This window comes from Manis pentadactyla, chromosome 1 (genome assembly GCF_030020395.1).
Source record: "Manis pentadactyla isolate mManPen7 chromosome 1, mManPen7.hap1, whole genome shotgun sequence".
NCBI lineage: Eukaryota > Metazoa > Chordata > Mammalia > Pholidota > Manidae > Manis > Manis pentadactyla.
The window spans coordinates 178095398-178109868 of record NC_080019.1 but is presented as its reverse complement, the minus strand read 5'-3'; the positions used below and the strand labels follow the sequence as shown (position 1 = coordinate 178109868).

The 14471-nt window shown below is 48.9% G+C and overlaps 1 protein-coding gene across 1 annotated transcript in view; it reads right to left on the bottom strand.

The window, feature by feature from the left end:
* The window catches only part of PDIA5 (protein disulfide isomerase family A member 5), a 90017-nt gene that overhangs the window by 10987 nt on the left and 64559 nt on the right, over window positions 1-14471 (bottom strand). The window contains exons 12-14 of the mRNA XM_036883374.2: window positions 5583-5653; window positions 4937-5097; window positions 900-1030 (exon numbers count right to left, since the gene is read on the bottom strand). Coding sequence (XP_036739269.2) covers window positions 900-1030; window positions 4937-5097; window positions 5583-5653 — 363 coding nt within the window. The remainder of the gene's footprint in view (window positions 1-899; window positions 1031-4936; window positions 5098-5582; window positions 5654-14471) is intronic.

The following is a 14471-nucleotide window of genomic DNA, read 5'->3' as shown; positions in this document are numbered from 1 at the left end:
GGTGGCAGGGCCGCCAGGAGGCAACCCCTTCCAGGCAGCGGGAGCTGAGAGGCATTACAGATCACCCACACTTGACAAGTGGGGCAGTGGGGGAGCAGACAGGAGGGCTGTCTACATCTAACCGGATTTATGACTAGACTGAACTGCCTGGCTTCTCTGTAAAGCACAACTTTATTATCTTCACTCTGTTAAGCTGAGCTGTATCCTGGGGGAGAGAGAGAAGGGCAACAGAAGAGTAGGAAATTCAAGAACCTTTCCTTTTATGTATCAATTAACCACCTCAAACTGGGGAAGTCACAAACACCGTTAGCAGCCACATCACTTCAACTTAAGCTTTGATTGAAATGGGCTCACAGGGGAGCTCAGATGAATTTAAGCATGCTTTGACCACCGCTTCAAACCCAATGGCTTCAAAGCCACTTGGGAAGGTCAGGGGCGGGGCTGGAGGGTGCTCAGGAAGATGAGGGAAGCAAAGGCCTAAATAGGCTGGCTAAAGTCTCAGTTGATAAGTTCCAAGCATTGGAGGTGAAGTCAGCGCCTGGAGGGATGGAGGGAGCTGAGGAGTGGAAAGAAGTGTCTGGATGGGAGGCAGGCTGCCTGGAAGATTCCAAGGAAATGAGGAGACTCAATTCATATAGCAGGTCCTTGTCACAAACAGAAGCAGAGGGCTTTAGGACTGATGTGACAGACTCTCCTGAGATGGGGAGGGAACCCTACCAAGCCAACCCAAGGAGACTGGGTTGATGGACAGCCTGGAATGAAACTGGGGGTCCTGCTCTCAGCAGAGATGCGGCCAGAGTCAAACTGCAGCTGCCCTGGATCCTCGGGGATTGTCTTGCTTCAGTCAGGCCCACCCTTCTTCCTCGCCCCTCAGTGAGGCGAGCACCCCAGCTACTTACAGGGGGCATAGAACATGACCAGGGTGTGTTTCTTCTTCTTCAGAGTCTCCCGGAAGTTGTCTCCCACCAGATGCAACACGCTGGTCTGCTGCTCCTCCCAGGTGGGCTCTGGGGGTGGGGGGGCCTCGGGGCTGCAGGTACCAGGGGTGGGGGAGAGACGGTCATAAGGACAGGCTCCTGTGTGGGCAAGTGCTTCCATCCCCACCCCCAACCCCTCAGAGGAGCACACAAGAAGAAATGACTTTGCATCCTTTCTAAAATTTAATTTAAAACCTGTTAAAACATGAACAAATCTGTACCATCAGAAAAGATAATCTGATTCTCTCTGAGGAGCCTTTTAAGAAGCTGTTTTGTGAAGGTGTAGAAGACCCGAGCCCCTTTCAGGGCAGAGCATCCTCTCCAGGCAGGGGCAGCCGTGCCCTTGCCTTGGGTGTCGAAGCTCCTCCACCTGAGCTCCCCTCCCAGCCCTCCTGCCTCTTCTGGGACCATGAAAGACCTTCCTTATCTTCTGTTGCGGAGTCTTTGTTCTGCTGGAGAAAGCATGGGCCAAGGAGGGAGATGGGTCTGGGTTCAAATCCAGATTAGTTACCAGCTGTGTGACCTTAGGTAACTTACTGAACCCCTCTAAGCATTTCTGTTAAATTCCATTTTCTTTTCTGGTAAATGAGAAGAGCAGAGACAGTGACTAGGTACAAAGCACCTAGTCAGTCAAGCAAGTAATAGCTGCTAAGAGCCTATATGCTCTAATAAATGACAGGCATCCAGTAAGTGATTCTAATTTTTCAGTCTCCTTCTGGTTCCCTCTACTCTGCCTCACAAAGAGATAAATCTCTAGGGTTTTTAAGAACCTTTGTTGCCCTTGTGCCCCTGTCTACAATGGCACTGCTCTCTCCCTTCTCTGGGCAGTGGTCTGCACCCAGTTCTCCACATCCTCCCCACGCTTTCTCCTTCATCCCTGCACCACCCGCTGAGGCCCTGGGCCCAGCACCGAGCCACCCCACTCTCACCCTCAGATGCCCTCTCTACTGAGCACCTACAGAGCCCCACCTTTCCAACAGCCCGCTCTCTTCTTCTAGTTTTATCTCTGAGCCCCTACTGTTCTCAAAAGACCTCATCCAGCCACGTGGCTTCCATAATCCCCAAGGCTGAGGGCGTCTCAAGCCCCCAGCTTTCAAGTGTTTTTCAGATATTTCCACCTGTCACCCCACTGTCACCCTGAGCCCAGTAAGACTTAGAACATATTACTGTCCCCGCTACCCCCCAGGTCAGCTTTCTTCGCCAACTTCTCCATTCTGTTCATGGCAGTCCTGCTCTGGTAACCAAGACTGGCCTCCCCCCAGCCTTCCTGTCATCCTCCCCCTTCTTTGTCCTCCAGGGTGTGTTATAAACCCTGGCTCCGTGGTTGACTCAGTCCACCTGACCTTTCTGCTTTGCCCGCCCCTGAAATCCTACCTCTCCTGGGGCAGGCACATCTTAGTCACCAGCAGCTCATGCCCAAGCCTGGAAATACCACCAGCCTCACCTGACACCACCTGCTCACCCCGCTTCTGGGTGACAAGCCTAAATCCTACATCTCTGAGCCATCTGCTGCTCATGCTCGGCCTGAGGCTTTCCTTTCTTCAAGCTCCCAAAATAACTACTACATCTCTGAACCCAAGTTCTTCATCAAGGAAATAGAAATAAAACTGGCCTCAGCGGGATGTGAGGATGAAATGGGTCAATAGATGCAAAGCATTTGCAAAGGCTGGGAAGGGATTACCACTCATGTAGTGATACTGTCAGTTACAGTTCCACAAGGCAGCTGGCATCAATAATAAAAATAGCTTTCTTTGAGTATTTCCACACCATGCACCATGCTAAGCACAATAGTTTAATTCTTTAGACAAGCCTATGGGAAAAGTAGCATCTCCATTGTATAGATGGAAACTGAGGCTTATTAGGGTCAAGTACATAGCTGGAGGATCATGATTCGAGTGCAGGTTTCTCAGGCTACAAGTCCACGCTCTCACCCTCAGGGCTTTCCAAGTGCTCAGAGGCAGCAACTGCACAGAAAGGACAGAGACCCTCTGTGCTCACTATTTGCGTGTGGGCCTCTGGCACAACGATTAGCAATAAGGCTCCTGATTCCCTTGGCTCTCTATCCACAAGTGCAGGCACCAGGGAACTTGCCTGAACCCTGACTCTTCTCAACCCCTCCCAGTGAAGCAGCTCTGGAATCAGAGCGAGGCTGGAGAGGTGGGTGTGAACAGCAAGCTGCTTCCGACACAGAAGCCCCGGAGGAGTGAGTGTCTCGCCCCTTCTGCTGGTTACCCACCCCTCCCCTCTGGTCCTAAGACAGAGGCCTGGCCACTCCCAGAATCCACTCCCAGTGATGAGCAGGACTAAGTTGGAGGAGCTGAGACCAGGGTCTCCTTAGCCACTCACCTCTTGCCAGGGGCTTCTCTGAACCTAGTGGTAACTTTGCTCCCATTCCAGAAGCTGGTGTTTTTTAAAATGCTACAGATGAGTGTTCTACTCACACCACCTCAATCAAAGCTTCAGGGACAGCAACCCTAAAATCTGTACTTTAAATGAGCACCTCAACAGCATATGATGCTAAGACACATCCAAGTTTGAGGGCCAATGTCCTAACAGAGGAAGCCAATCTAGACATCACTATTTTGCATGGTCTCATGTAAATTTGTAACTCTAAAGTCTTGGTTCTCATGTGGGCATCATTACACCATGTAGCAGGGCCCTATTCAAAGGCTGGAATATGTCTTCTTTAAGTTTATCTTCCCCTCAATGCTAAAATGAGGAAATATTCTCAAATATTCAAGGTGTGTGTGTGTGTGTGTGAGAGAGAGAGAGAGAGAGAGAGGAGTGCAGGCAGAAGAAAGGCTCAACTGTGTCTTGTCGCATGAGGAAATATTCTCAAATACTCAAGGTGTGTGTGTGTGTGTGTGTGTGTGAGAGAGAGAGAGAGAGAGAGAGAGGAGTGCAGGCAGAAGAAAGGCTCAACTGTGTCTCGTCGCATGAGGAAATATTCTCAAATACTCAAGGTGTGTGTGTGTGTGTGTGTGTGTGAGAGAGAGAGAGAGAGAGAGAGAGAGAGAGAGAGAGAGAGAGAGGAGTGCAGGCAGAAGAAAGGCTCAACTGTGTCTCATCAATTTTTGCTTCTCAAGCAAGGCCTAAGGCTTCCTCCATTTCGCATCTGCTGGCCTAGTAGGCACCCTCTTGGGACGGGGAAATGCTTAGCGCTGTGGGGTCCTTTGGGAAAGCAGGGAGTTCTTGGGCCAGTAACCAAAGAACTCAGGTCCTCTGGACTTGCAGGTTCTTGTGGGATGAATTGTGCCCCCCTCCCCACCCCCACCAAATTCCTATGTTGAAGTCCCAACCCCCAGCACTTTTGAGGAGATCAGGGCACAGACACAGGGAAGACCCCGTGAGGACCCAGGGAGACGATGGCCAGGGAGTGCGGCCTCAGGAGAAACCAGCCCTGCGGAACTCTCACCTCGTACTTCTCATCTCCAGAATTCTCAGAAAATAAACTTCTGTTAAGCCACACAGTCTGTTTACTTGTAGCGAGGTAGCAAAGTAGTACACAGGCCGAGAGAGCACTGTGAAGTCTTGTTCTCACCCCTGAACCACTGCAGGATGCCCAGTGGACACTCCTCGAGGCCCCGTCACCCACCAGCCAGCCTGGGCCCAGTAAGTCTGGCTGTGGATGTGAAGAGCCATGTGCTTCCCTCATTTGTTCAAAGGGGATGGAATAAAATGTGATGATTTTATTGCTAGGGGCTAAGATATGGGGAAAGTGGGTCCTCTAAAAAAACAAACAGGCGGCCCACTGGAGTTGATGAAACTGCATCTGGAAAGGCCTCCAGGGACCTGCCAGATGAGACACGTGGTCAGCACGACAGAGGAGGCTTTAGGAATTGGGGATGTCAAATCTGCCTTGGTTCCTGGGGCCCTGAGCCAAGGCCAGTGCCCCCAAGGTTTATTTCATCTCCTCAAGGCCAAGAGTCAAGATGTGTTATCAAGACCATCACACTTACTTTTGCATCCACTCAATAAAGTTCTTCTTTGTTCTCAGCATGGGTGCTGCGTATTTCTCTCCATTCTTAAAATACTTCAGTGTAGGAAACTCGGAGATGTGGAATCTTTCTGCCAGGGCCTTGTTGACAGTGGCATCGACAGCTGCAAGGACACCAGAGCTCTGGGGTGGGGGAGAGGCCAACCATGCATGACAGCCTCAGACGCGGCGCCGGCAGAAGAGCCCCCACCCCACCCTGGGCCTTCCTGGACTCCACTCAGGGTGGCTGACCCCGAGGGAACAAATGGGCAACATGCCCATCATTTCTCATTTGTGGGCTGAGAAGAGGCTTTTAAGTCTGCCCCCCCAATCAGGCCATGTAGGCTGCGGCTGTTCCCCATGGCCAGAGCCCCAGAGAAAAGACAGAGAACTTTGGGGCTTCACCCCAGAGCCATGACCCGGCAGAGGTCCCCTGAATGGGTCCCTGCCATTCCTGGAGGGGGCCCACCCATCTGACTAAGACAGTCTGCTCAGGGCCACGGAATACTGCAGACCTAGAGGGAGCGGGCAGGCTGCTGCAGAGCGAGCACAGTGAGCCGCTGGGATGATTCATGTCACTGATTCTTTAAAAGAGAACGGTGGCGGAAGGTTAAGGAAAGGAAGCTTACGTCTGCTTCTCCATGGAGGACGTCTGCTGCACTCTCAAATTCCGGCTTCATTTTCTTACAATGTCCACACCCTGTAGGCAGAGATCAGGAGAAACCATTCCCATAGCACAGAGGCTTCAGGGATGTGCCTGCCTCTGTAAGGCAGCTGGGCCCCATTCCCAGACACCAGGGTACCTGGGAGAAAGATCAGGCACTGGGAGAGAAAGAAAGCTTTCGCCTAATCCACTGGGGTTGGGGGTGGGGAAGCAAAAATGAAGGAACTAATGAACAACACGAGCAATATGTTTCTAGGGCCTGCGTGTAAGGCCCTTCTCTGCAGGCTTTATATCCTCACAGTAGCCCTACAAGATATGAACCAACATTATCTCCATTTTATAGGTAAAAAAACCAAGGGGGGGGTGACTGCCCAAGGCTACATACACAGCCACAGGCCACACAGCTGGGCTGAGAACCCCATCTGGCTGGAAGCCAGCCACAGGCAGGCATGTGCTTCTCCGCACCCTGCTGTTATCACCATCCTCATCTTCTCCAGGGCAAGGGAGTCTGGGCCTTCAATTTGGGAATAAGAATTTATAGAAGCAAAAGCGTGGGAATAAGTTTTGGTTTTTGTTGTTCCCACATGGGAGGAAATATGACAGGCACAGGGATCTAACTTGTCACTTCCAAGCTAATGGCATTTTCCTGGGATCAAGATTGCTTTCCCTCTCAGAAGCACATGAATGTAGTTAAGATGTCACAAATAATAAAATCTGTTATATTAAAAAGGACACATGCACTTTGTGTGGGTGACGTCAGGCAGGACATTGGTAAGCTGTTTTCACTTTAGTAGAAAGAATACTTTCTGGCTTCTGTGCTGGAGCGGCTGGGAAGCAAGGAGGTCCAGACCAGCTCAGGCTCAAGACCACGGAAAGGTGAGCCTGGCGGTGTGGGCACCCTGAATAAACCAGGCTAAGTGGACGGCAGGGATGTGCCTCAGGCTTCTCGTGGGTTGTTACCATGTGGGAACCAAGAGCACCCCAACTCTACCGATTATTAGGAAAAAGGAAGACACGTCCCCAAGGATTATCAGACCTCCCACACCCCTTGGAAGCCACTGAGCCCTGTCTCCATCTGTGCACTCGGCTGAGGTGGAAGCTCCTGTCTCCTCTGAGGTCATTCCTGCAGAGCTCAGCTCCAGGTGGCACTGAGAGGCAAACATGTCCGTTCCACTCCTGCCCATCCCCAGCTTCCTCAGTCCAGGCCCACCTCCACCCTCCCAAGGACAAAGGGCCCCACAGCCACTGCCCTGCCCCTCCCCACTGATAACAGAAAATCTAAGTGACCATGGAGATGCCAGGCAGGGCCATCAAGTTCCTCCTGTGGACACAGCACTCCGGGGGAGCCACGAGATAGATGACTCAGTAGAGGGAACCATCACAATGGAACCAGACTAGGGAGTGGCTACAATTCTCTGCTGTATCAACATATGCTGCTCCTTCTCAAATGAACCCAAGAAAGGATACCTGTGAGCTGGTGGTATGACTAGAGCCCACTCAGGACCCCCATGCACCACAGGGGCATCAAGGTCACCACGACACTGAAACATCAGAACACTGCTTTTCAGAAATGAGAGTTAGTGCTATCACAACTCCTTTGTCATTTTCTGAACAATCAGATTACAAAGGGCTTTTTTGTTTTGTAAAGTTTGTTGTTTGCAATTGAAAATGTTTTCCCTATGGAAAAATTTCATACAGATTCTATGAAGACTCTCAGGAATGGCCACAGAGCCCATTAACAGAATGTGCCTGAAGCATACAGAGCACACAGTGCTGTTTCTATTGCACTGAGCTGTCCCCCAGATGGAAAACACAAAGCCCACAATCCAGTCTGGGGGCACCACGTGGGCCTCTCCTTGCAGGCAGTGGCTTCCCATGACAGCAAAGAGAGAGGGTCCTCCTCAGCCTTTTAGGGTCACTGTTACTCTTGAGAATTTAATGAAAGTTTCTCCACCCCTTCTCCTATAATGATGCCTATACACTCCAAACTTACATATAACTTCAGAGGGATCCAGACCCCCTACTGGCTCACAGACCTCAGGTCACGAGGCCAAAGCAGAGAAGGTCTGACCCCAAGGACTCACTTTCCCTGGGGAGGTGGGGTGGAATGACATGGAGCGGTGCCACAGCTATCCCTCCACGCCCGTCCACATGTCAGGAATAAATGGGAGAGTCCAGGAAGATTCTACTAACTTAACAAATAAATTGAGACTTAAAAAAAAATTTTTTTTTTTTTTTTGGTTCTAAAATAAAAGGAATAAATCATTCTTTGGGTCTTATGGTCAGGAGGAAAAGTTCTACAATTCTTAAAAGGTCCACTCCCCCAGGCCTGCCTCCAAGCTGACAGCTCCCTGCACCCTGCCCAAGATGACCACCCTATTCCCCCGCTCCCAGGGTGATCTCCCCTGACTGGGGTGGAGGAGGCCAGCAATGGAGAGACGCCAGGAAAAGGAAGCTCGGAGGCACTGTGCTGCTGATGGGTCTGTCACCCAGGAGTTGAGCCTGCTCTGGGAGGAGGAAGAGAACAACCCGAGTCAGCCCCACTCAGCCCCACAGGTGCAAAGCAGGACATGTGGGCAGGCCTCAGAAGCCCCAGGCTCGAGGCTCCAAGCGGCCCCTGTAGAAGGCGAGAGAAGCAGGAAGGAGATGCCCCCTTGACCACACTGTCCCCTTAATGGGATATGAATGGTGTCAGGCTAGTACCAGCAGCATCCATGGTCAGGTGGGCGGTGGGACTAGAGTGGGGGCAGGGGGAGGAGGGACAAAGAAGAGCCAGTCGCTGCCACTCAGAAAATTGCTGTTTATTTCCAAAATGTCCCAGTTAGTGTGGCAGGACCCCTGAAGATGAGAGAATTCACTTTCATACGCATATTAGATTCCAGCGCTTTGATGCCACTACCCTGCTGAGGTGGCAGACAGATGCCATGTCACCTGCCAGCTTCCATCAGCGGCGGGCCAGGGATGGACTCTGAGGCTGAGAACTGGCTCTCTGAAAAGAAGAGCAGTGACCAACCTGCAATGTCTGCCATGGACCTGAGAGGGGCAGCTGGGGCCTAAGCCAGGCAAAGGGCGAAACTCCAGCTTGTGCACAGGGCTGTCTGCTGGACCTCCGGCCTTGGCTCCCAGACTCTCCTGAGGAATCAGGTGCTTTCTGCTCTGGGCTTCCACACACTTTATCTTGGCAGCCCCATGAGAGAGAGGACAGAGCCTGACAGAGCCAGAAATGGTGGCTGTGGGAGATGAAATGATAAACCCAGGCCTCAGGGCCATCATTACAACGACAGGGTTTGGAAGGCGGATCTTCTGGTTGGAGCTCCCTTCACAAGGTCCATGAGCCCACCTTTTCCCCGAAGTTCCACCTGCCAGCACCCACGCTCCTCATCACAGCCCCTGCCTTTGGAGAAGGCTTCTCTACATACAGCGCCAGCAGAGCCCCGCTTTGAGTTGCTAGCTCACTCTAGTCCCAGCGAACCACTTTTTTCTCTCTCACAAAACACTTCTTACTCGTGTATTTCTCTGGCATTTAATTTTATACTGTCTTATGACTGTTATGTTGCAGTCCTCTGATATTTAGGGGAACAGCCAGGGCATCTTTTCAAAACAAATCAGATCAGATTCCCCTTGTTGGAACTTCCCAATGGCTTCCCACCTCAGGGAGATCAAAACCCAGGCTCCTTACCACTGCGACAAGCGCCACAGCTTCCAGCCCTCCTCCCCTCCAGCCTCAGTGCACGTCTCCTCCTTCCTGTCCTGGCCTCTGAGCTGCAGCCTGGGCGCCCCCTTCTGCTCTTTCTATTACACCAAGCTCATTTCATCTCAGGGCTCTCAATGTGCTAGTGCCTAGAACCCTATCTTCTCCCTTTGGGGAAGGTCTTTGCACGGCTGACCGCTTCACATCATTCAGGCTTTAGCTCAAATTTCACTTCTACAGAGAAATTCCCTGACTAGCTAAACCAAAGGAGCCTCATCCCATCAAGCTCTCTTTCAATATCCTGTTTATTTTCTCTATAGGAAAAACAGCTGGTAAGTAATCTACATGCTTGAACTAGTCCATCCCTCCAACTGGAACATCAGCTCCATACAGACTCAGCTGTCTGTGAAGCTCACCACCATATCCCTGGTACTGAGGGATGGCATCCCACACAATTTCTGAATGAATTAACCTCATGGCTGTATTGTTCAGGTTTATACCTGTGTATACAAGGGCTCAATTCTTTTGGGGCAAGAGTTATGCCTTGTACCCAAACAGTTGCTAGTTTAACTAACAGCTCTATTTAGTGTAACTGGCAGCCAGGCCAGTTACCATGCATTACTACACATGTATCCCTCCCTACCACCATTTACACACTTCCCCTACTCCTTACTGAGTCAGGAAACATCTTCAGAAATCTCCAACACCTATGAATGTTGTTTTAAAGTTTCCCATACATACCTTAGAGTTCTCTTGATACCATTATGATTTTCACTTCTAGCATCAATTTCCTCTGTTCCTTGAACAAGAGACTAAGGGCTAAGCAATAAAGCTCTGTAAACAGAGTTTATGATGAAGAGCTAGCCAGACCCCAAGGAGGAGAAAGGTTTGGCTGAGCAATGTCTTCCTTGCTGACACCCACCTGTTCTGGGCAACCAGGAGTCATGAGCAGTGCCTGTTGTCACCCCAGCCCCCGCCCCCTGGGCCTGGCCTTCAGGATGTCTTGGCTGCATGGGCTGCGCTAGAGCCAGAGCAGGAGGGTTTATAAGACACAGCAGGACTCCGGCCGGCTGCATTTTAGTGTCCTGATTGTAATTTGATAGGCCATTAAGTTTCACTGCCAGACTTGCTTGTTGGGTTTTTATCATCTGTGTAAGTGCACTTAGGCTGGTGTTCATGACCTGGCCCGAAGGCTGCATGTCAACTCCTCGATCACACTCTTTTTGCCTGTGGGAACACTGGCCTCCTGTCAACCCCAGCCCTTCAGATTCCTCTGGATTCCATTGACTCAATAACACGTATAATCTTATAGACCAGCTCTGGAGACATTACTGGATCCTAGAACCAGAAATTTTCCAGGAGACTAGATTAATCTGGAAAGCTTCCTGGTAACCTGGGACTCTAAAGGAGCTTGGATTTTCCAGTCCATGCTGCCTTGACTAAAATTTGTCTTGGGGCCTGCCAGAGAAGGGGGGCCCCACAGATGTTAGCAGGAACATTTATGTTTTAACATTGTGACAGTTCTCCTGAGACCTCAGGGCTCTTTCTCTTTGACTTATAGCTTTTATTGAAGTGTAGTTGATATACAATGTTTTATTGGTTTCAAGTATGTAACGCAGTGATTCAACAGTTAGACACATTATTAAATCCTCACCCCAACTAGTGCAGTTACTATCTGTCAACATAGAAAGAGGTAACAGTCAGGACTTTCTGAAGCTTCCAGCTGTATATGCACCCAAGCTGACTGGCAGACACTCACAGCCACTCGGGAGCAGACTCACACCGACAGATGCCTCCATACATCACACAGCCTTCTTCTCGTGCAGAGAGAGTATTGCGGCTTTTTTCTTTCCTTTACATTAGTATAAAAAGTGGATAACAAACTTTTAAAATTTTCCTTCCAGGATTCTATCCTAAGGAAATAATTTGACATGTTGACAAATCTTAATGCATGAAAATGTCCTCTGTAGCATGATTTATAATGGGGAAATACGGGAAACAACTTGAACCTTCACCATTACGGGGCTGGTTAAGTAATTTATGGTGCCATTATACAACGGAATATTACATGACCACAAAAAGCATGTAAAAAAAGCATTTTTAATAACAAGAAAATACTTACAAGATAATATTAAGTAAAACGTAATGGAAAAGATGCATGAAGAAAAGGACTTAAAGAAATAAAATTAAATCCCTTCCTCTCACCTGGCACAACAAATGAAAAATACAGATGAATTAAAGGATGAAATGAGAAAATAAAATCTTACAACAAAGTATGGAGCACTATTTTTATATCCTAGGGGTGGATTTCCCAAGCAATGCACGAACCCCAGACATCAGAACGGAAAAAGACAGGACTGCAGAAGGCTCAGTAGTGAGGCTACGGACTCCAGGACTGCCTGGGTTTTAATCCTGGGTCTATTTACCTTCTGGCTATATGACCACTGGCAAATTTCTCAACCTCTTGGTGCCTCCCTTTCCTAGTCTATAAAATGGGAATGATCGTGATATCTACTTCACAGGATTTGTTGTGAAAATTAAAAGAGTTAATATATGGAAAGTGCTTGAACAATGCATGATCCACAATAAATGCTCAATAAATATTCTAGATATTATTTGACTACAAAAACTGTCCAACTTTTATGAAATGAAAGGCACCATAAAGAAAGTTAAAGCAAGCAATAGAAAAAATTTAGAACATAGAAAACATATATTAATATCTGTAAGTATAGACTTCTAGTTCAAAAAGAAAAAGACAACCCAGTAGAATAATGGGCAATGGATGTGAATGAATAGGTGGTTCACAGAAGAAATATGGAGGGCTGATTATCATATGCAAGATGCTCAACTTCCCTGGAGCCCAGGGAACTGCAGCCAAGCTGCCCTTTTGCCAGTGGAGTAGGAACATAAAAGGCTGATAGTACCCATGGCTGGTGGGGAGGTGGGCCCTGTCACACTCTGCCAGGTGTGGTGAAACCCTTCTGGGGGGAAGTTGGTAATTTCTATCAAAGTTCATGCATATACACCCCAGGGCCAGCAACAGAATATTACGTGACCACAAAAATATTTTGTAAATATTTAGACACATTTCTAAATGTTCATGTGAATAGTGAAAGACAAACGTCTATCGACATTTTTTGTTAAATAGATTTAAAAGATAGGTTTTGGTTAAGATAGGTTTAAAATCCATGGCATATCTAAATAAAATATTCAGTAGTTAAAAAAGATTGAGGTAGATTTATATGCCAACATCTACATATACATGAAAACATCTTCAAGACCTACAGGAAAGATGAAAAAACCAAATCACAGAAAAATGGATAGGGAATGATCCTGGTTACAAACCTCAAACCCTGTTAGGTAGAAGTACAGAGGAAGAAGGATGCACCAGCTATCAGCAGTGGTCAGCCTTGGTAAGGGGACTTTTCACTATCTGCACTGTATTCTTACGTAGTCTTTGAGTTGAGCCTTGCACTGCCAATAACAAGAATGTTAATATTATTCTTAAATCGTTTGTGCAATTAAAAAATAAAGATGATAGCATAGGGAGTTTCATGGCTTGAAGGTTACACAAATCTATACATGTGTTGAGGAAAGAAAGTCAATGTAACTGAATGTTAATTTTAAAGACATTAAATGTTGAAACCACAATGTTGTTCATGTGAGACCTCCATACAATTGTATATTAATGATACTTTAATAATAATTAATAAATAAATAAATATATATATATATATATATATATATATATATATATATATATTAAAGACAAGGGGACGTGAAAAAATAAACTAGAAAGAATGATGCCAAAAAGAGAAAAGTGTTTTCTTGGATAATGGGATTATAAGTAGTTTTTTTCCTTAATCGTTTCTATTTCTCTGTACCTTCTAGATTTTCTAAAAAGATCTCATGTTACTTGAACGTAACGCAGAAATAAAGAAGCAGAAAGTCTAAAGTCTGATAGGAACCTGCCACTGTACCCAAAGAGCAAGCCCAGCCCCTGGAAGCACACACCTGCTGGAGGCAAAGAGCACCTCTCATCCCAGGCCTGTCGCCAAGGAAAGGGGGTGATGCGGCAGGGGTGACAAGGGCAGAGCTGCCAGCAGGCTTGGGAAGGGAGGCAAGGGGAGGCTCTGGCTCCCCAGCAGCTTCTTTCTTAGGATCCCACATACAGGGGGGAGGGCTTCTCCCCGTGCTCAGGGACACCCTCCCTGGGAGCCCCCACTTTGTTCCTTCAACCATCCCCACATGACGCTCACTCGGATAGTGTGCTTACGGCTTCGTGTCCTTCCCCAGCCTAACACAGGGCGGGGGTACATGGAGAGGCAGGAGGAGGTGGATGTTATTGCAGCAAAACAGATGGTGACAATGTATAGTCGGACTTTTTTCATTCAGGATGCTGCAGAAAGAAGCCAATGGCACCACGGATAGCAGCAGCCAGTGTCCCACCACCCCTTTCCTGATACCATCTTTGTCCCCTGCAGAACCAGAGAGCTGGGCCTGGTGCTGCAGCCTCCCCTTCCATGCCAGGACCCCCAGTGCGGGCCAGATGAATGACAAAAGGGCAAGTGCTGGGAGATGCAGAAGCTGCCCCCAGGGCCTGGGTTGTCCTACACTGCACTGTGGCCAGAGCCCACTGCCCACACTCAGACTGTCCCCGCCAGGCCCAGCCCATTCTGGAGGCCGGGGTCCATGGGGCAAAACTACTTGTTAACCTCAGCCCCGGCTCCCTTGGTGTGACCTGGGCCAGGACTGGAGCTAATGTACATGGAGGGCCCTGCACCATGCTGGGCCAGTGCTTATTTGTTCAATGAAACTCAAGCATCAGATGTAGAGACTGCAGGAGAATCTGTGTGGGTTTCTACTGGACTCTAGCTAGGAAGGAGGGGTGGGGGTGAACTGGGAAATAAGCTGACCTGGGCAGAAAGCTGCAGAAGAGCTGGAAAAGAGGGTAAAGAAGTAGGGGTCCAGTGGAGCTGTTTGACAATAGCCAACAACCAGGGGGCCGTGTGCCTTTCCTGCCAACTACCCAGGAGTGCAGTACCACGGGCCCCTCATGAGGGTTCCAGGCAGAGAACCAAGAGACTTGCCTCTGGAACCTACAGGCAGCACCCACCTGGGGCAGACCCCACTCAGGACAAAAGCTGAAGAGCCTTTCTCTTC